Here is a 22,887-nt window from a genome sequence, read left to right as displayed (position 1 = left end):
AGCACCACCTCACACCTCTGGACGACCACGAGACCTACCAAGGGGCCTCTGGCCTGGCACCCGCAGCGCCCACGTCTCACACTGGAGCACCGGGTACTGGGCTCCACGTCCAGCTCCGGCACCATGCCCAGCTCCGGCTCCTACAGGCCTGGGAGCAGGGTGAGGGCTCCTGCTGCCCATGTGGGAGCTGCTGAGTCCCTGACTCCCAGCTTCAGCCCAGGCCCTCACGAAGCCCTCGCCAACTTAGATGTGGGCAGTGAGCCACAGACGGGGGAGGGGCACGTGCACGCTCCCCGTCTCTGCATCTCTGTCGCCCACCTCCCCCTAAAATAAGGAATAACAGTAACGAGCACAGGTGAGGATGTGAGAAACTGGAGCCCACGTGCCTGCTGGTGGGGACGCAAAGGGCACAGCCACGGGCACCAGCACAGCCGGGCCTCACACGTTAACACAAAAGCACTGCACGACCCAGCAATCCCACTGCCGTGTGTCCTCAGAACTTCCGCTCCCACACCCACGCTCAGCACACACACCGCGGGACCCGGATCCACGCTGAGACAGCGACAAGTCCTCAGCACCTTATTATTATCAACTTATTCAGGAAGTCAGGAAAGGAGGGCGCGCCAGCCCCGCAGACTTTCAGGGTGTATTAGCAGGCAGCTGGGACTTGAAGCGGCTCTCTGACATGAGCTGCCGGCCTCACAGGCGGCCACCACGCTGGCCCCAAATCTTCAGGACCTTCTGTTACGGCAAAGGGGTCTGATACAAAACGACAAGTAGGGGCTGGCGGGAGAGGTTAAGCCTCTGCCCACGGTGCCAGCACCTCACATGGGTGCTGGTCCGAGTCCTGCAGCTCCACTTCCTGTCCAGCTCCCTGCTGATGGCCTGGGAAAGGCAGTGGAAGACGACCAGGTTGGGGACCTAGCATGGAGCTCCTGGCTCCTGGCTTCAGCCTGGCCCGGCGCTGGCCATTGCAGCTCTCTGGGGAGTGACCCAGAGGACAGAAGAGCTCTCCCTCTCCCCTCTCGCTCTGTTCCTGACTTCTAAAACAAACCCATAAATCTTTAAAAACATGGAAGCTCACATCCTCACAACGGCCATGCACCCCAGGCGGCCGTGGTCGACGCCCGAGCACTGGTCTGGATCCGGAGGGGGCGCAGCCCCACACTCCCCCAGCTCAGCCGCTGTGGGAAGGGGGATTGAGAGGGGCCGGGACCCTGACAGCAGCTCACTAGATGAGAACTGAACTTCAGACGGTGCTGAAAAGCTGGCCCCTTGCTGCATGACGCCACACGCCACACTTCATGGAGAAGTTATACACACCGACCTTTGAACTTTGACCTGATGTTCGCCAGCTCCTTGTTGATCCTCTTTATCTCCGCCTCTTTGCTTTTGCCTGAAACAGAGCACAAATCACGTTTAGTTCACCTCCAGGGGGCGCCCCCTTGCTGGTAAGATACACACGGCGCAAGGCACAGACGGCACAGCCGCTGCTCTGAGGAGCGAGAGGCAGGGCTCCGGCTCAGCCGCTGGCTTTAAGAAGGAAAAGGAGGCCAAGGGAAGGAGAGCAGCAGCCTTTCTCCAGCCAGGGCCAGGGGCGCAGAGGCCACGGCAGAACCCAGGGCCCCGACTCTGCCCGCCTGGAATGCCCAGCTCAGGGCCAATCCACGGCACTCTCGGGCAGCCGCCCGAGCATGGGACGGGCCCACAGCACCTTTTCCTAACTCCACTGTTCTGGAACTGGAAGGCAAGCAAAATGTTTTCCATGGGGCCGGCATTGTGGCGCAGCGGGTAAAGCGGATGCCTGCGACACCAGCAGCCCAGGTGGGCACTGGTTCGAGTCCCGGCTGCTCCACTTCCCATCCAGCTCCCTACTAACGGCCTGGGGAAGCAGAGGAAGATGGCCCAAGTGTTTGGGCCCCTGCACCCACGTGGGAGACCAGAAGAGGTTCCTGGCTTCAGCCTGGCCCGGGGTAGCTGCTGCGGTCATCTGGGGAGTCCATCAGCAGATGGAAGACCCCTCTCCCTCTCTCCCTCTCTCTCTCTGTTTTTAAAACCTTTAAAAGCAAGTACTTTCCACAGTAATTCGTCATCATGGGGCACACGCTTGGCCCAGCAGGTAAGAAGTTCATGTTCCACACTCGAGCTCCTGCGGCCGATTCCTGCTCGAGCTCTGGACTGCAGCTCCTGCTAACGCGCCTGGGAGGCTGTGGTGATGGCTCCTGCCAGTCATGCAGGAGACCTGGGCTGAGCCCTGGCTCCCAGCCTCAGTCCAGCCCTGGCTGCTGCAGGCCTCTGGGAGGAGAGCTAGTGCGCGTCTCTCTCTCTCTCCCGCCCTCCCTCCGCATCTCAAATCAACAAACAAGTCGCAGAGCAGGTTAACTCACTGCGTGTGACACTGCCATCCCATATCAGTACCTGAGACCCAGCTATGCCATTTCCAACCCAGCCCCCTGCTAATGAGCCTGGGAAGGCAGAAGATGTCCTAAGTGTATGGGCCCCTGCACCCACGTGGGAGATACAGACGGAGTTCCTGGGCATTGGCTTAGGCCTGGCCCAGACCTAGCTGTTGTGAACTAGCAGTTGGGGAGTGAACCAGCAGGTGGAAGATGGCCCTCTCTCCACCTGTCCCTCTCTCTTTAGCTCTGCCTTTCAAATAAGTAAATAAATAAATCCACACAGCAGGCTCATAGAGTGACAATCACTTTAAGTAACACTCTGACCTCAGAATCAGCTCTTAAGGCTTCCTGGTCTGGCTGAAAAGCCTGTGAGAGCATTTCAGGCATGGAAAGCCAAGACACTGTGGCAAAAAAATGTTCTACATGAAGGCTCTCTGTGAGAGACCCCAGCAGAAAGAAGGGGCCCTGAAAGAAGGAGGTATTTTCTCTAAAGGGAGGAGAGAACTTCCATCTTGCTTAGGGCCTTGTCCAAATATTGACAGTTTGTGGACTCAAAAGGCTTCCATAGCCTGGGTAGCTCATGTCAAGAGCCTCAGGTGGTCACTGACATCATACGTAAGAGTGTAAGTTGTTAAAGTAACAACAGGAGTCACTGTGCACTAACTCCCCATGCAGGACCTCTGTCCTCAATGAGCTGTATTATGAGAGTTAACTGTGAAACTTGTTCTCAAACAGTCTGTGTGTGTGTGCTGGTGTGTGTGTGTATGTGCAAATTGTTGAAATCCTTACTTAGTATACAGTTGGTCTTCTGTATACAAAGTTAATTGAAAATGAATCTTAATGGAGAATGGGACTGAGAGGGGAGAGGGAGGAGGAAGTATGGCAGTATGGGTGGGAGGGGCGGTATGGTGGGAAGAATAACTGTAGTCCTAAAGTTGTGAGAGAAAGAAAGAAAGAAGAAAAAATTAAAATGTTTAAATTCTCTTTAAAAAAATAAATAAATAAAAGCTGGGGCCAGCACTGTGGCATTAAACATTAAGCCTTGGCCCACAGCGCCGGCATCCCACATGGGCGTCAGTCCGCGTCCCAGCTGCTCTGCTTCTGATCCAGCTCCCTACTGGGAAAGCAGTAGATGATGGCCCAGGCCCTTGGGCCCCTGCACCCGCATGGGAGACCCAGAAGAAGCTCCTGGCTCCGGATCAGCATAGCTCTGGCCGTTGTGGTCATTTGGGGAGTGAACCAGCAGATGGAAGACATCTCTCTCTCTCTCTCTCTCTCTCTCTCTCTCTTCCTCTCTCTCCCTAATTCTGACTTTCAAATAAATAAATAAAATCTTCAAAAAAATAAAAATGGTTATCAGCTACTCATAATTTCCTCCTAAAACTGACATTCACTGCACAGACGATGAAAACAGTTAGCCAGCACCCCATGAGCTCGGGTAAATCCTCTTCTGTGACATCCACACAGTGCACGAGGAGGAGGAATCTCTGACGTGGGAGAGACACGCCTCTGCTCCACACTGCGTCTGGTGGCAAATCCTCCCACCACCCGTGTGGAGCAGTCAGGCCACTGCAGGCCACCTCCTCCTGGGCCAAGGCTCTTACTGGAGGCCACAGCTTTTTTTCTAAAGTTTATTCTTTGTTTCAAAGGCAGACAGAGAACTTCCATCGCTGGTTCATGCCCCAGATGCCCTGGCAGAGCCAGGCCAGAGCCAGGCCAGAGCCAGAAGCCTGGAATTCAATCTGGGCCTCCCCTGTGGGTGGCGGACGCCCAGCCAGGACTCTGACAGGGACACAGGTGGCCCGAGCAGCACCTTAACCGCTGCACTGAGCGCCCATCCAGGAATCTGCAAACCTGACAGTCACGGCACGCAGAAACATCCCCACGCGGTGACAGGAGACTGCCGGGGGCACGGCACGCAGAAACACCCCCCACGCGGTGACAGGAGACTGCCGGGGGCACGGCACGCAGAAACACCCCCCACGCGGTGACAGGAGACTGCCGGGGGCACGGCACGCAGAAACACCCCCCACGCGGTGACAGGAGACTGCCAGGGGCACGGCACGCAGAAACACCCCCCACATGGTGACAGGAGACTGCCGGGGGCACGGCACGCAGAAACACCCCCCACGCGGTGACAGGAGACTGCCGGGAGCACGGCACGCGTTAAGAGCACCTAAGAGCTATTTTTCTTTTGAAGATCTATTTATGTATTTATTTGAAAGGCAAAGATACAGAGAGGCAGAGGCAGAGGTAGGGAGAGGTAGAGAGAGGGAGAGAGAGAGGGAGAGAGAGAGGGAGAGAGAGAGGGAGAGAGGGAGGGAGAGAGGGAGGGAGGGAGGGAGGGAGAGAGAGAGGTCTTCCATCTGCTGGTTCACTCCCCAAATGGCCACAACGGCTGGAGCTGCGCTGATCCAAAGCCAGGAGCCTCCTCTGGGTCTCCCATGTGGGTGCAGGGGCCCAACGACTTGGGCCATCTTCTACTGCTTTTGCTAGATGGGAAGTGGAACAGCCGGGACTTGAACCGGTGCCCATATGGCACGCCACAGCGGCAGCCCCTAAAGCTGACTACTGAAGGCATCCTCTCAAGCAAGTCCCTGGGTGAAGAGTCACTGCAGCATTGCGTTCTCCCAGAGACCCAGCCCTGCAGGGCCCAAGTCCAGCCCTGAGCTGCTGAACTCCACACCGCCCTCGAGGGCACCCCCAGAACACCAGTCTCTCACCACACAGCTGCTAACACACGGGGCTAATACTTGCTGAGCTGTCCAACATACCCTAGAAAACTCCAGACACAACGGGTGGTCAGGACAGGAAAAGTAAGGACCTGTGTGGACCTGGGCCACACGACAACACTGCCCTCTTCCCGGGGCAGGGGCGGGGGCGGGGGCGGTGAGGTGAAGGTTCCGCCAGCACAGGGCACAGCGGGCGCGGGGTGAACGCCAGCAGCCCACGCCCCCGCAGGCTAAGGGCAAACTCGTTCTCGGAAGCGTCTGAGAGCAGCATCCGCGCTGAGTGGGACTCTGGGTCTAGACCAGGGCCACGAGAGCGGCATCGTGCAAGCTCCTGCAGCCACGCACAGCCTCGCTGAGACGGGCAAAACTCGCCGTGCAGACAGCCTGCATGCCCCCGCATGTGCGTGACCCACCTGTGCCACGTGTGCCAATGTGCTTTTCACCAAGCCACGGCCATCTGGCAAACGGGCCTTTGAAGGTGGCCTGCGGCCTCGCTCACCAACCCAAACACCAGGGGGAGGTCGCTCTGAATGGGGGGAACCGTGCCTTCCAAGGTCAGAAAGGCTCGGGGGCAGGCGTCTGGACCCCACTTGACGCCACCTCCCACGCTGCGGTGCCTGGGCTTGGTTCAGCTCCACTCCCGACCCAGCTTCCTGCCACAGTGCACCCTGGAAGGCGGCAGTGCTGGCCCAGGTCCTCGGAGCCCTGCCAGCCCCACGGGCGTCCGCGCAGGGTTCCTGGTTCCCGGTTTCAGCCTGGCCTCGCCGAGCCGTTGTGGCTGTCTGGGGAGTGAACCAGCAGACAGAAGATCTCTCTGCACGTCTCCTCCAACCTGCCCCTTAATTCTGCCTTTCAAATAAATAAATAAGTCTTTAAAAAAAATCTCTCTCCTGCCATCTCTTTTTCAAACAAACAAAAAAATACATAAACATAAATACAATTTTTAAACGGTCATAGCTAAAGAACAACAAAAACACTGGGGGGAGGGGTGGAAATAACATTAAAGAAGTTAATAAGCCAGCGCCACGGCTCACTTGGTTAATCCTCCACCTGTGGCGCCAGCACCCCGGGTTCTAGTCCTGGTTGGGGCACCGGTTCTGTCCCGGTTGCCCCTCTTCCAGGCCAGCTCTCTGCTGTGGCCCGGGAAGGCAGTGGAGGATGGCCCAAGTGCTTGGGTCCTGCACCCGCATGGGAGACCAGGAGAAGCACCTGGCTCCTGCCATCGGATCGGCGCAGCGCACCAGCCGCAGCGGCCATTTGGGGGGTGAACCAACAGAAGGAGGACCTTTCTCTCTCTCTCTCTCTCTCTCTCTCTCTCTCTCTCTCTAATTCTGCCTGTCAAAAAAAAAAAAGTTAATCAATTTTCATAAACGAAATCTATAGATTTCATCCAAGACTTGTAAATCACCAAATAAAACTAAAGTAAAATGACCTTTTAATAAATTTTATTTATTATTTGAGAGACAGCTACCATCTGCTGATTTACTCCCCAGAGGCCCACAGAAGCCAGGGCTGGGCCAGGAACTTAACCAGGTCCCCCGTGTGGGTGACAGGGCCCCAAGAGCTGGAGTCCCCACTGCTGCGACCCAGGGCGAGCCCCTGCAGGAAGCTGGTGTCGCAGCCAGAGCTGGAAGTGGAATGCAGGTGCCCCCGCATGGCAGGCAGTGTCTGAACACCAGCTCCTTCAAACCGTGCCGCCGAGTCAGAGACCACGACCAGAGAAACAGGCAGGGAACTGCTCGCTGCTGGGAAGAGCAGAGGCGGGACGCTGTGGCTCCTCACTCACAGCTTTTGTTGTTAATTGGCTAACTCATAACACGAACCCACACATGCACAGGGAGACACATACATGTACACACACGCACACAGGGAGACACACAAGCACACACAGGGAGACACACATGCACACACAGAGACACACACATGCACACAGGGAGACACACGCACACAGGGAGACACACATGCACACAGGGAGACACACATAGGGAGACACACGCACACAGGGAAACACATGCACACACACAGAGACACACGCACACGCACACACACAGGGAGACACGCACACACATGCACACAGGGAGACACACGCACACAGGGAGACACCCATGTACACAGGGAGACACACATGTACACACACAAAGGGAGACATGCACACATGCACACAGGGAGACACGCATGTACACAGGGAGACACATACATGCACACAGGGAGACACACATGTACACAGGGAGACACATACATGCACACAGGGAGACACATGCACACACAGAGACACAGGGAGACACACACATGTACACACACAAAGGGAGACACGCACACATGCACACAGGGAGACACACACATGCGCACACACACATATTCTTTTTTAAAAAAAAGATTTATTTTATTATTTGAAAGACAGAGAGGTCTTCCATCCTCCAGTTCATTCCCCAAATGCCCGCAACAGCCGGGGCTGGGCCAGGCCGAAGAAGCCAGGAGCTTCGTCCAGGTCTCCCATATGGGTGCAGGGGCCCAAGCACTCAGGCAGTCTTCTACTGCTTTCCCAGGCCACAGCAGAGAGCTGGGTCGGAAGTGGAGCAGCTGGGACTAGAACCTGTGGCCATATGAGATGCCGGCATCACTGTCAGCAACTTAACCCACTGCACCAGAGCGCCAGCCCCCACGCATCATCTTACAATTTCATTTCTGTGCCCTTTTTCAAGTGCCCCGGACACACAGGCACACACTCTACTTATTAGGGGCAGGACGGGCTTCCCACAAGAGCGAGCTTGGAGCCGGGCACCTGAGGCCAGGGCCCCACAGCTGTCTCTCCCTCACAGAGGGAACCAGCGCGGCCCAAGGCCCCGGCACCTGAGCAGAGAACGCGGCGGGGTACGAGGTGAAGGGCGTGGCGGGCCCAGGTGCTCAGGGGGCTGCGCCCTGACTGTCCAGGAGAACTGCGGCACACAAAAACAAAGTACGAAAACACAGGGCGAATTCCCCGGGAAGGGACCACCAGACAGAAGGAGACGTCTCGGGCGAGGACGAGAGCCCCTGGGAATGAAGCCTCAGGGAGCAGAGCCGCCCGGGGACCCCAGGAAACTCAAGACAGCAGGTACAGCTCCAGGAAGTCAGACGCGGCGAATAATCTGTGAGCAACACAAGAGCAAACAGAACAGAAGACAAAAAGGAAGAAACCGCGGAAGCCACACGGCAACAGAGATGCAGCCTGCGGAGAGGACAGACACAGCCCGGCACCACACTCCACCAGAGGCTGCAGCCGGGCCATGGCACAGCAGCACACCCACACCCACCCTCACAAAACCCCTGGACGCCAGGGGAAAGCGCAGAGACCGCGAGGGAAGGAACCCTGAGACCAGGGTTGTAGATCCCGCAAAACCCACCTCCAGGCATAAACGCCACAGACCAACTCCGCCCACACGTGGGAGGCCAGGGAAGAAGGCAGCACTGCTCCCAGACGCCTGCAGGGCACCGCAGGGAGCGCGCGGCCAGGCCCCAGCTGTGTCATCCCCTTGCTCGAGATCCCCGCGTGGACGAAGGTGGCGGGGAAGGGCCAGCAGGGCGGTTACAGACAGCTGGGTGGGAGGGGCCACAGGACCTGGCAGGCCTAGGAACGTCCCAGAGGCAAGAGGCGTCCCCAGGACACAGACCACAGGTCCCTGGCTGTGTCCTGCTCAGGGGGGCCTGGTCACCCTAGGCCTGTGGGCAGCTCACCCCGCTCAGCCCTCCCAGGATACCCGGATGTGCTGGGGCCCCGCTCCTCCTCCCTCTGCACACAGTGCTGCGAGGGCTCACAGCTCTGAGCCACGCACAGCAGGATCCAGCAAGGTAGCGTCACAGGGTGCAAACGCCTGGTAACCCAAAAAGACCCCAACTCCTGCGTCCAAAATGACCACCTGGCTGCTCTCCTGCCGAGAATGCTAAGGGACAACTTATCCTGAAAACCGGCCACAGAGCCACCTGCCTTTCCCACAAGAACCGTAACCCTGGGAACAGGTCACACACGAGGGGAGGGTCTGCACCAAAGCAGAAAACAAACAAAAAAGGACGACGTTACGGAACTACAAGATCGCCACTTTGCAACCGCGATGCATTAATGAAGTGGGCAGGGACTAGGGACAGCGCCTCGTCTCACGGGGCAAAACCAGGGCAGGTGTGGGCCGGGGCGAAGCCCCCACCTGGGAGCTCCTCACCCTGTACCAGAGCGCCTGGTCCGAACCCCAGCTCCCAGCCCCAGGTTCCTCTAAATGGGCACCCTGGGAGGCTGCGGGTGACGGCTCCCACCCACCTGGGAGACCCGGACCCAGCTCCAGGCTCCTGGCTCCAGCCCGAGCCAACCCTGCCTGCTGCAGGCATTTGGGGGAGTAAACCAGCATATGGGAGGTCTGTCTCTGCCTGTTTCTCTGCTTTTCAAGTAAAAACCAAAAGGAAAGTCAACCAGACACAAAACAGCCAAGGGAAGCAGCCCCACAGACCCTGCAGCAGCTGCCGGACAGCAAAGGAGCCTGGGAAGACACCACCACCCCCAGGAGCCGGCGTCCCAACGCCTGGGGCGTCAGCAGACACAGAGGGAAGAAGGGAGGTGCAGAGGCAGGCCGGCCGACCGCGTGCAGGACGCAGCCCTGGCAGGAGACACCATCAAGGCCACCAGGAGCCTGCTGGGGGTGTCAGGTGGGATGGGCGGGCCGGGGCCCACAATCGGCAAGGAGCTGGGGGCAATGAGCTGGAGATCTCCCCACTCTTCCTGTCCACAGGGGCGGGCGCTGCGCACAGCAGGTTCAGCTGCAGTCTGCGACGCAAGCATCACTCAGAGTCCCTGCCGCTGCCCCGCTTCTGACCCGGCTACCTGCTGATGCCCCGGGACAGCAGCAGCTGTCCAGAGCTCCAGGCTCCTGGCCTTGCCCCGGCTCCACCCAGGCCAACAGGCAAGCAGAGACCCAGAGCTCCAGGCTCCTGGCCTTGGCCCAGCTCCGCCCAGGCCGTCGCAGCCATTGCGGGAGTGAACCAGCAGCTGGAAGAGCCCTCTCCGTCACTCTGCCTTTCCAATAAATAAAATTTCTGTCTCTAAGCCTGCACTCACCCCCCACCCCACCCCGCACACCACTCCAGGGCGCCCACTTCCTCATGAAGCTGAGCTCCGCAGATAACCTCCCCACCAAGCCCGCCCACACCCCACCCTGTCTGCCGTCCCACCAGGGCGCCACCCCTGCCTTCTCTGCGGCCTCAGGGGGCCACCGCACCCAGGGGAGGGCTCGCCCCGCCCTCCTTGAATGAACCTTCCGCCTCTGCTTCAAATCCCTCCCTCACGCAGCAAGGTCTGGACTGAAAGCCGGGAGCACCGTCCTACAGCCCTGTCGGTGGGGGCTGGACACAGCAAGTCCAGCCTGCGGCACGGCGGCCTGAGGCAGCCACCAGCCCTCACCCGTCCCTCAGGCTGTGCTCTGGAGACCCCACGCCTGCTTCACTTCACAGAGTCGGCTGCCTGGAGGCCAAGGACGCCCAACTCCAGAAGGGCTCCCGTGGAGGCTGGGTGGTCCCACACCGGACCACAGCTGCCCAGCAGAGAGGCCGGCTGTCGTCCAGCTGCTCCCCATCCCCCCGTACAAAATATGTGCAAAGGATGGCTTGGCGCCCCCCACCCCGTGTGCCCGGCCCGGCCCTGCCCCAGTGCCCAGGCCCATCCACTCACGCCCATCCACTGACCGCCAGGCTGTCACTCCCCTAGACATCTGCCCTGGACATCGGCTCCTGGACTGTCCAGCAGGACCGGATGGCAGAGGGCCTACAGGCCAATCCGCAACCGCGTCTGGAACTGCAGGAATGCGAGTCCTGCCCTGGTTCACGTCCCCATCCCCCACGATGGCTGCCGATCTGAGTTAGCGCTGTCCAGCTCAGCAGGTGACCCGGGGTGACTGCAGGGATGGTCTGCAATGGCAGACCTCAGGTAAGGGGGCTTCCAACTACCAGCGACAAATGGCCAAGCAAGGAACCTGAGAGAGCCCCACAACCGGCCACCGTCACCTCCCCAGCCTCCCCAAGCACCCCTCCCTTCAGAACCTGGGGCGCACGAAGTCTGCCCTGCCCCAGGAGCGCTCCCGACTCTGGCGCACTCACTGTCCACCGCCAAGCAGCCCGGGCCCAGCTTTCACCGTAACACGCCCTCCCCCGCCAAGCAACACGCCGCTGGAGGCACCGTTCTGCACCTGTGCGGGACAGGCCCAGGGCCCCCACTCAACTTCCTGGCACAGCACAGGCTCGCCAAGGGCTGCGGCTGCCCTGTCCAGCTAGGACCAAACCCCTTCACCAGAGAATGAGCGTCAGGCCAGGGGAGGGGCTCCCCGATGTGCCTGAGTTCAGAGAGGGTAAAGCCCCGGCCCCACACACAGCCGGCGCTGGCCCCACACACTGCTGGTCACTGGTCCCACACACTGCTGGTCGCTGGCCCCACACACTGCTGGTCGCTGGCCCCACACACAGCTGGTCACTGGTCCCACACACACTGCTGGTCACTGACCCCACACACTGCTGGTCACTGGTCCCACACACTGCTGGTCACTGGTCCCACACACACTGCTGGTCACTGGTCCCACACACACTGCTGGTCACTGGTCCCACACACAGCAGGTCACTGGTCCCACACACACTGCTGGTCACTGGTCCCACACACAGCAGGTCACTGGTCCCACACACACTGCTGGTCACTGGTCCCACACACTGCTGGTCACTGGTCCCACACACACTGCTGGTCACTGGTCCCACACACAGCTGGTCACTGGTCCCACACACAGCTGGTCACTGGTCCCACACACTGCTGGTCACTGGTCCCACACACTGCTGGTCACTGGTCCCACACACAGCAGGTCACTGGTCCCACACACTGCTGGTCACTGGTCCCACACACACTGCTGGTCACTGGTCCCACACACTGCTGGTCACTGACCCCACACACTGCTGGTCACTGGTCCCACACATAGCAGGTCACTGGTCCCACACACACTGCTGGTCACTGGTCCCACACACTGCTGGTCACTGGTCCCACACACAGCAGGTCACTGGTCCCACACACAGCTGGTCACTGGTCCCACACACTGCTGGTCACTGGTCCCACACACACTGCTGGTCACTGACCCCACACACTGCTGGTCACTGACCCCACACACAGCTGGTCACTGGTCCCACACACACTGCTGGTCACTGGTCCCACACACTGCTGGTCACTGGTCCCACACACACTGCTGGTCACTGACCCCACACACACTGCTGGTCTCTGGCCCCACACACACAGCTGGTCACTGGTCCCACACACACTGCAGGTCACTGGTCCCACACACTGCTGGTCACTGGTCCCACACACACTGCTGGTCTCTGGCCCCACACACACAGCTGGTCACTGGTCCCACACACACTGCAGGTCACTGGTCCCACACACTGCTGGTCACTGACCCCACACACACTGCTGGTCACTGGTCCCACACACTGCTGGTCACTGGTCCCACACACACTGCTGGTCACTGACCCCACACACAGCTGGTCACTGGTCCCACACACACTGCTGGTCACTGGCCCCACACACAGCTGGTCACTGGTCCCACACACTGCTGGTCACTGGTCCCACACACTGCTGGTCACTGGCCCCACACACAGCAGGTCACTGGTCCCACACACAGCTGGTCACTGGTCCCACACACAGCTGGTCACTGGTCCCACACACTGCTGGTCACTGGTCCCACACACTGCTGGTCACTGACCCCACACACTGCTGGTCACTGGTCCCACACACTGCTGGTCACTGGTCCCACACACTGCTGGTCACTGGTCCCACACACACTGCTGGTCACTGGTCCCACACACACTGCTGGTCACTGACCCCACACACTGCTGGTCACTGGCCCCACACACTGCTGGTCACTGGTCCCACACACAGCAGGTCACTGGCCCCACACACTGCTGGTCACTGGCCCCACACACTGCTGGTCACTGGTCCCACACACAGCTGGTCACTGGTCCCACACACACAGCTGGTCACTGGTCCCACACACTGCTGGTCACTGGTCCCACACACAGCTGGTCACTGACCCCACACACAGCTGGTCACTGACCCCACACACTGCTGGTCACTGGTCCCACACACTGCTGGTCACTGGTCCCACACACTGCTGGTCACTGGTCCCACACACACTGCTGGTCACTGGTCCCACACACAGCTGGTCACTGGTCCCACACACAGCTGGTCACTGGTCCCACACACTGCTGGTCACTGGTCCCACACACACTGCTGGTCACTGGTCCCACACACAGCTGGTCACTGGTCCCACACACTGCTGGTCACTGACCCCACACACAGCAGGTCACTGGTCCCACACACAGCAGGTCACTGGTCCCACACACTGCTGGTCACTGGTCCCACACACACTGCTGGTCACTGGTCCCACACACTGCTGGTCACTGACCCCACACACTGCTGGTCACTGGTCCCACACACACTGCTGGTCACTGGTCCCACACACAGCTGGTCACTGGTCCCACACACAGCTGGTCACTGGTCCCACACACTGCTGGTCACTGGTCCCACACACACTGCTGGTCACTGACCCCACACACTGCTGGTCACTGACCCCACACACTGCTGGTCACTGACCCCACACACTGCAGGTCACTGGCCCCACACACTGCTGGTCACTGGTCCCACACACTGCTGGTCACTGGTCCCACACACTGCTGGTCACTGGTCCCACACACAGCAGGTCACTGGTCCCACACACACTGCTGGTCACTGACCCCACACACTGCTGGTCACTGGTCCCACACACTGCTGGTCTCTGGCCCCACACACACTGCAGGTCGCCGGTCCCACACACACTGCAGGTCGCTGGCCCCACACACAGCTGGTCTCTGGCCCCACACACACTGCAGGTCGCCGGTCCCACACACACTGCTGGTCTCTGGCCCCACACACACTGCAGGTCGCCGGTCCCACACACACTGCAGGTCGCTGGCCCCACACACAGCTGGTCACTGGCCCCACACACACTGCAGGTCGCTGGCCCCACACACAGCTGGTCACTGGCCCCACACACACTGCAGGTCGCCGGTCCCACACACACTGCAGGTCACTGGTCCCATCTGAAGCATGGCAAGCCCCATCCCACACTTCCACCCACGGTTCCACAGCCAACTTGGGTGCTGTAGACGAGGCCAGGGAGTGACCTGGACCATCTGTGGCCACTGAGCAAGAGCAAGTTACACACTGCACTCAGTAAGAAGCTTCCCCACGGGCTTTGAAATCAACTCCTGGACTTTCAGAATCACAGCCTGGTCGGGGCTAGCGCCATGGCTCACTAGGTTAACCCTCCGCCTGCGGCACCGGCATCCCATATGGGAGCTGGGTTCTAGTCCCGGTTGCCCCTTTTCCAGTCCAGCTCTCTGCTGTGGCCCGGGAGGGCAGTGAGGATGGCCCAAGTCCTTGGGCCCTGCACCCGCATGGGAGACCAGGAGGAAGCACCTGGCTCCTGGCTTCAGATCGGCACAGTGCTGGCCATAGCAGCCATTTGGGGGGTGAACCAACGGAAGGAAGACCTTTGTCTCTCTGTCTATCTCTGTCAAAAAAACAACAAAAAAAGGAATCATGGCCTGGTCACCCCCGGGGACATCCTGGTGTTTAAAGATCTCCCCTGGCTTGTGGGCGGAGCCCTTTGGCTATGGGCCCTGGTATTCTGGAAATCCAAAGCCAACAGCACAGGAGTCCGTATAAAATAACAAACTACAAAAACTTGCAACTCGCTGAAACGCACGGCAGGACTCTCTCTAAACAAAGAGCTTCAGCCTTGTAGAGAACTATTTCTCAAGTAGGCAAAACACAAAAGTGACCAAACAAAAGTCTATTTTTGAAGGGAAGCACTGCTGCTAAAATTATACGGTTATGTGGTCAGCGAGTGCTCAGAGGGACAACGGGACCCACCACGCGGCAGGGCCACATCGCTCCTCCCCACCACAGGCCTCCAGGGACGGCCTGACACTCTCCTTACAACTGCGTGGAAAGGATGGACTCCCAGTACAAACTGAAACCAACGACACCAAGGAACATTAAAGGCTGTTCCCCTGGGGGCAGCCAGGATGCGGCTGCAAGCCACGGCAGGCAACACCAGAACGCCACAGGAGCGCCAGTTCAAGTCCCGGCTGCTCCACTTCCCATCCAGCTCCCTGCTAATGCACCTGGGAAAACAGCAGAAGACGGCCCAAGTGCTCGGACCCCTGCACCCACGTGGGAGACCGGGATGGAGCTCCTGGTTCAGGCCTGACCATCGCGGCCATCTCAGGCGGGAGCCGGCAGGCCAAGGCCCTCTTCCTCTCTGTCCCTGTTCTGAGACGCTCCGGCAGACGAGGCCGTGCTCCCCGCTGACGGCAGCAGCCGGGGTAGATGCCCACGCACTCACCCAGAACGTGCAACCCAGTCACTCTTGGTAGATGCGCAGATGGCCCACCACTGCCACGACTTCATCTCAGAACACTGTCGTCTTCCCAGAAACGCCCCGCGCAGGGCAGCCAGGTGGACGCCCCACACCCCACACCGCGCTGCTGGCTCATGGCCGTCACTCGGCTTCTGGCCTGGCTTCCGGCTGACGCACACCCTGGGAGGGAGCACTGAGGGCTCCATCGCTGGAGTCCCTGCCACCCACACGGAGGCCCAGGTGCAGCCCTGGGACCCGGGCCAGCCCTGGCTGCTGCAGGCACTGGGGACACACCAGGGAAGGGAGCTCTGGCGCTCACCTTTCAACAGAACAGACCTCACACCCAGGCGGCGCTCCAGTGCTCGGCCCCAGCCCCGGGCGCCTCCTGGCTGCCCAGACGCGTGGAGTGGCACCAAGGGGTGTGTGCTCCAGTCTCAGCACCATCTTTCAGACCACGTCCCTGTCTACACTGCCAGTGACAGCACACCACATCCCTGTCTACACTGCCAGTGACGGCACACCACGTCCCTGTCTACACTGCCAGTGACAGCACACCACATCCCTGTCTACACCGCCCAGTGAGAGCACACCACATCCCTGTCTACACTGCCAGTGACGGCACACCACATCCCTGTCTACACTGCCAGTGACGGCACACCACGTCCCTGTCTACACTGCCAGTGACAGCACACCACATCCCTGTCTACACCGCCCAGTGAGAGCACACCACATCCCTGTCTACACTGCCCTGTGACAGCACACCACATCCCTGTCTACACCTCCCAGTGACGGCACACCACGTCCCTGTCTACACTGCCCAGTGAGAGTACACCACGTCCCTGTCTACACTGCCTAGTAGTAGCACACCACGTCCCTGTCTACACTGCCCTGTGACAGCACACCACATCCCTGTCTACACCTCCCACTGAGGGCACACCACGTCCCTGTCTACACCTCCCAGTGATGGCACACCACATCCCTGTCTACACTGCCCAGTGAGAGCACACCACGTCCCTGTCTACACTGCCTAGTAATAGCACACCATGTCCCTGTCTACACTGCCCTGTGACAGCACACCACATCCCTGTCTACACCTCCCACTGAGGGCACACCACGTCCCTGTCTACACCTCCCAGTGATGGCACACCACATCCCTGTCTACACTGCCCAGTGAGAGCATACCACATTCCTGTCTACACTGCCTAGTAATAGCACACCACATCCCTGTCTACACTGCCAGTGACGGCACATCACGTCCCTGTCTACACCTCCCAGTGATGGCACACCACATCCCTGTCTACACCTCCCACTGAGGGCACACCACGTCCCTGTCTACACTGCGAGTGACAGCACACCATGTCCCTGTCTATACTGCCCAGTGAGAGCATACCCGTTCCTGTCTACACTGCCTAGTAATAGCACACCACGTCCCTGTCTACACTGCCCTATGACAGCACACCACATCCCTGTCTATACCTCCCAATGAGGGCACACCACATCCCTGTCTACACCTCCCAATAAGGGCACACCACATCCCTGTCTACACCGCCCAGTGAGAGCACACCACGTCCCTGTCTATACTGCTCAGTGAGAGCACACCACGTCCCTGTCTACACTGCCCTATGACAGCACACCACATCCCTGTCTACACCGCCCAGTGAGAGCACACCACGTCCCTGTCTATACTGCTCAGTGAGAGCACACCACGTCCCTGTCTACACTGCCCAGCCATCATGGGAACACAGCGTGCTGCTCAAGACCACCTGGTCCATAACCAAAACTTTATTCAAAGGCTGACAGCAAGACGGGAATACCGTCTCATTTAATAGATCATATATCGCCAGCACCGTGGCTCACTAGGCTAATCCTCTGCTTGTGGCACCGGCCGTAGCGGCCATTTGGGGGGTGAACCAACGGAAGGAAGACCTTTCTCTCTCTCTCTGTCCACTCTGCCTGTCAAAAAAAAAAAAAATAGATCATATATCCTCACAGGATATAAATTCCTCGTGAAACCAAACACAATCGCGTTTTCTTGGTCGGCCCCTCCAATTACTGAACCACCGACGAGGGTTTCTAATGAAAGTGCCGGTCAGGAAGTCGTCGGGTCACTGCAGGCGGCCTGCTCTGAATGCCACCTGCACACTTTCCGTCCGCAAAGTGAGAATCTGGACTTCGCGCCGCCGTGTCCTTCCCGAGGCTTCTCTCCCCCTCCAGGGACAGTACACGCATCTCTCCCAAGCAGGAGGCTGAGTCAGAAGCAGGGCAGCCACGGCTCAAACTGGCACCCTGGCCCCGGACACAGGTGTCCCAAGCGGCAGCTGACCCAGTGTGCCACACCCAGCCAGTGGCGACCACGTCCTTCTGCTGCCTTACGGGAAATGTCAGGGTAATGTCTTAAAATCATTCTTTTTTTTTTTCCATTTTATTTGAAATGCAAAAGAGAGACTGAGCTATCCAGTGGTTCACTCCCCGAATGCCTGCAACAGGCAGGGCTAGAACAAACCGAAGCCAGGAGCCCAGAACTCCAGCCTGGTCTCCCACCCGGTGGCAGGCACCCTGCACGTGGGCCATCACTGCTGCTCCCCCGAGCGCTCGTGAGCAGGAAGCTGGGTCAGAAGTGGATCCGGGACGCAAACCCAGGGACCCCACCACGGATGCAGGCGTCCCACGCGGCACCACAGGCCCATCACCTTTCTGCTTTAATATCTCCATTTGTTCATTTGAGACCAAGAGAGCTCCCACCCACTGGTTCACCCCCAAAATATCCACAGTAGCAGGGGCTGGGCCACAGTGAGGCCGGGAGCCAGGAATTCAACCTGGGTCTCCACGTGGTGGCAGGAGCCTGACTACCCGAGTTCCTGATGCCTCCCAGTCTACACTGCCAGGAAGCTGGGGTCAAACCAGGCCCTCCAACGTGGGGTGCGAGGTCCTAACCACCAGGCTGCTTGTCTCCCTCCTTCCATGCAGGCACGCACAGAGCCAAGCCTCCTCCTGAGCCCTGCTTTCACAGTGCCCTGCAGGTTCTGGTAGGTCCTGGCATTTTCATTGGCCTGCAAGCAGCTTTTAAATTTCCCTGTGTTTTCTTCTTTGGCTACTGAGAAAGGTCTATAATTTCCACATATTTATGAATTTCCCAAATTTGCCCTCTTGTCCCTGTCTTCTCATCCCATTAGGGCTAGAGAACAACTTTGTATCATCGACCTTTTTAATTTTTAAATATTTATTTAAAAACCAAAGTGACAGAGATACTGGTTCACTCCTCAAATTAACGCAGTGGCCAGGGCTGGACCAGGCTAAAGCCAGGAGCCTGGAATTCTATCTGGGTCTCCAATATGCATGGCAGGGACCCACAGACTTGGGCCATGACCAGCTGATTTCCAGGTGCATTGGCAAGGAGGCAGGTGGGACACAGAGCAGCCAGGACTTGAACTGACACTCCAGTACTAGACACCAGCATCACAGGTGGCGACTAAACCAGCTGTGCCCTGACGCTGGCCCCAAATAATTTTTGAAAAAGTAAAATAAAGAGTTTCCTCCGGATGGCCCAGGTGCTCGGGCCCTGCACCCACATGGGAGACTCAGAAGAAGCTCCTGGCTCCGGACTGGTGCAGCTCTGGCCGCTGCAGTCATTTGGAGAGTGAACCAGCGGATGGAAGACCTCTCTCTCTGGCTCTGCCTCTATCTGTAACTCTTTCAGATAAATAAAATAAATCTTTAAAAAAAAAAAAAAGTTTCCTCCATTCACTCAAGGGTCCTGACGCTCAGTTAGCGTCCGGGCCCGCCTCCGTGCCGTGTTCTCGGCGTCTTCCGCCTCGGTTTCTCTATGCCCCATCACCGTCTTCTATCTTAGACAAGCATTTTTTAGTGCACTGTGTTAGATCCCTTGGTATTTCCTTTTTGTTGTATTGTTTTCTTAGTGGTTGTCTGGGAGTTGAAATTAGCAACCTAATTTGAAACAACCACTTGGGTTACTAAAAACTTAGGTCTGGGCCAGCGCCGTGGCTCAACAGGCTAATCCTCTGCCTTGCGGCGCCGGCACACCAGGTTCTAGTCCCGCTCGGGGCACCGGATTCTATCCCGGTTGCCCCTCTTCCAGGCCAGCTCTCTGCTATGGCCAGGGAGTGCAGTGGAGGATGGCCCAAGTGCTTGGGCCCTGCACCCCATGGGAGACCAGGAGAAGCACCTGGCTCCTGCCATCGGATCAGCGCGGTGCGCCGGCTGCAGCGCGGCGGCCGCGGCGGCCATTGGAGAGTGAACCAACGGCAAAGGAAAGCCTTTCTCTCTGTCTCTCTCTCTCACTGTCCACTCTGCCTGTCCAAAAAAAAAAAACTTGGGTCTGCACTGTGGCACAGTAGACTGAGCCACACGAGTACCCCATACGAATGCTGGTTCAAGTTCCAGCTGCTCCTCCTCCAACCAGTTCCCTGCTAATGCACCTGGGAACTCAGCGGAAGATGGCCCACATGGGAGACTAGGATGGAGCTCCTGGCTCCTGGCTTCGGCCTGGCCTAGCCCCAGCATTGAGGCCATCTGGGGAGTGACCTGGCTTTCTCTCTCTCTCTCTCCCTCTGTGTGTGTGTGTGTGTGTGTGTGTGAGAGAGAGAGAGAGAGAGAGATTCTGCTTTTCAATTAAACAAGTACATCTTTTTAAAACATTTTTTAAAGAAATTCAGCTCTGGGTAGTTCTGTGCCCCCCTCCTCCCTCGTGCCACCGTCAGACAAAGCACATCTCTATTTACAGGCCCATCAGCACCATTACTTTTTTTTTTTTTTTTTTTAAACAGGCAGAGTTAAGACAGTGAGAGAGAGACAGAGAGAAAGGTCCTCCTTTTTCCATTGGTTCACCCCCCACGTGGCCGCCACAGCGCACCGCGCTGATCCGAAGCCAAGAGCCAGGTGCTTCCCCTGGTCTCCCATGCAGGTGCAGGGCCCAAGCACTTGGGCCATCCTCCACTGCCTTCCCGGGCCATAGCAGAGAGCTGGACTGGAAGAGGGGCAACCGGGACAGAACCGGCGCTCCAACTGGGACTGGAACCCGGGGTGCCGGCGCTGCGTCTCACTAGGCTAATCCGCCTGCAGTGCCGGCCCTCAATTACTTTTAATATCTCAGTTATTTAACTAGGTTCCGGATGAAAAATGCAGAACACAGACAGGTGAGGATAAATCCATCTGTCAGAGCACAATCACCGCAGGTGGCCCTGCAGCTGAGCGAGCTCAAGGCCCCAGCACCCATCAGGCCACGCTCTCCTCTGTGGACACCTCACCTTCTGTGTCCGCTCCCCAGACAGGTGTGACCCGGAGGTTTCCGGATTTCATTTTTCAGGGAAGTGTCAATGACAAGCTTCTTTTTTTAAAAGATTTATTTATTAATGTGAAAGGCAAAAATACAGAGAGAGAAGGAGACAGAAAGTTCTTCCATCCACTGGTCCACTCCCCAAATGGCCCCAACAGCCAGGGCTGGGTCAGGCCAAAGCCAGGAGCCAGAAGCTTCTTCCGGGTCTCCCACGTGGGTGCAGGGGCCCAAGCACTTGGGCTGTCTTCCACTGCTTTCCCAGGCCACAGAAGAGCTGGATCAGAAGTGGTACAGGGACTCAAAACAGCGCCCATATGGGATACCGGCACTGCAGGCAGTGGCTTTACTAGCTACAGTGCCAGCATCGGCATACAGAATTCGTGTTTTTTTTTTTTTTTAAGATTTATGTATTTACTTGAAAGTAAGAGCTACAGAGAGAGAGAGACAGAGACAGAGAGAGAGGAAGGTCTTCCATCCGCTGGTTCACTCCCCAGTTGGCCTCAACGGTTGGAGCTGCACCGATCTGAAGCCAGGAGCCAGGAGCTTCTTCCGGGTCTCCCAAGTGGGTGCAGGGGCCCAAGGACCTGGGCCATCTTCTACTGCTTTCCCAGGCCACAGCAGAGACTGGATTGAAAGTAGAGCAGCCCGTACTCAAACCAGCGCCTATATGGGATGCCAGCACTGCAGGCGGTGGCTTTACCCACTGCGCCACAGCGCCGGCCTCGGCACACAGAATTCTAACTGGAGCCCTCTTCCTTGTACACTTTGTCTGCGTCGGCCCGTGGGGGTCACACAGCCGACCCATTTTCCTCCTGGTGCCTGCAGGAGTGGCATTCCCTCTGCGCCTGTCTTGCCACAGCTTCATCTCCTTGAGTTCGGCCTCGGGGTCACGACCTTGGACGTGCAGACTGGCGTCCTGTGGTCTTCCTCTCTGCTCACTCCGTGGGGTCCCAGGGTCTCTGGGAGGCTGCTCGCCTTCCTCCCCGTGTCCCTCCCGCTCCCCGGGCAGTGCTCTCAGCTGACACACGTCCAGAGGCCGCCTCAGGTCGGAGCCCAATCAATGCTCTGTTTCTACATTTTTCAACTCCAAAATGTCTACCTCGCTTTCTTATCTTTACAATTTCTACCTCTTTACTAACGTCCCGATGTGTGAGGTACTGTGCCCCACTTTTCTTTACGCTCTACAGTTTTCTCCAGCCGCTGGAACACCAACAGTCACTTCAAGTTTCTGTTGAGGTGGCGCTTGGCACAGCGGGCAGACGGAATGGGACGCCCACATCCCAGATGGGAGCGCCAGCACAGGTCCTAACACTGATGCCAGCTCCTTGCCAACGCGCACCCTGCGAGGCAGCAGTGACGGCTCAAGTAGTCAGGCCCCTGCACCCACGTAGGAGACCCGGAAGAAGCTCCTGGCTCCCGGCTTCGGCCTGGCCCAGCCCCAGCCGCTGCAGCCATTTGGGGAGTGAACCAGCAGAATGAAGATCTCTCCCTTGCTCTGGTTCGCTCGCTCTCGCGCTCACTCTCCGCTCTCCGGAAGTTCAGCACCTGTATTCTCTCTGGGGCAGTCTCTGTGGATGACCTCCTGTGTGTGAGCCACGCTGTCCCATTGCTTGTATCTGCTCATTTCCAGCTGAAGTCCGGTGTTGAGGTGACACAACGTGGCAGCTGTGGCAACGCCTCCCCTCCCCGGGGCTGTCGCTGGGGCTGTTCAGTGACTTCTCTGGACTAGTACTGCGAGGCCTGCACCCCTGCACGCACAGCTGTGAGCCCGGCCAGGGACGCCCCCAGACACGGCCCTGGACCGTGCACTGGCCAAGGCATAGCCTGGCACTCAGGCAGGCAGCTGGCCTTGACCCTGACCTCTGATGTGCACAGGCCCTAACAGGTCCTTCCCAGGCACACATGTCCCAGTGCACGGGCAACCACCAGGCACACACGTCCCAGTGCCCGGGGAACCACCAGGCACACACGTCCCAGTGCCCGGGCAACCACCAGGCACACACGTCCCAGTGCCA

At 58.4% G+C, this 22,887-nt stretch overlaps 1 protein-coding gene across 2 annotated transcripts in view; it reads right to left on the bottom strand.

Annotated features, from left to right (window-relative positions):
- AP2A2 (adaptor related protein complex 2 subunit alpha 2) overlaps positions 1 to 22,887 on the bottom strand; it is an 80,508-nt gene that overhangs the window by 43,716 nt on the left and 13,905 nt on the right. For both annotated transcript variants that reach the window (XM_062195632.1, XM_062195633.1), the window contains exon 2: positions 1,328 to 1,396. In XM_062195632.1, coding sequence (XP_062051616.1) covers positions 1,328 to 1,396 — 69 coding nt within the window. The remainder of the gene's footprint in view (positions 1 to 1,327; positions 1,397 to 22,887) is intronic.

Source organism: Lepus europaeus, chromosome 7, assembly GCF_033115175.1.
Source record: "Lepus europaeus isolate LE1 chromosome 7, mLepTim1.pri, whole genome shotgun sequence".
Classification (NCBI taxonomy): Eukaryota; Metazoa; Chordata; class Mammalia; order Lagomorpha; family Leporidae; genus Lepus; species Lepus europaeus.
Note: the sequence above shows the minus strand (reverse complement) of the source record. Positions and strands in the feature narration are given on the sequence as shown.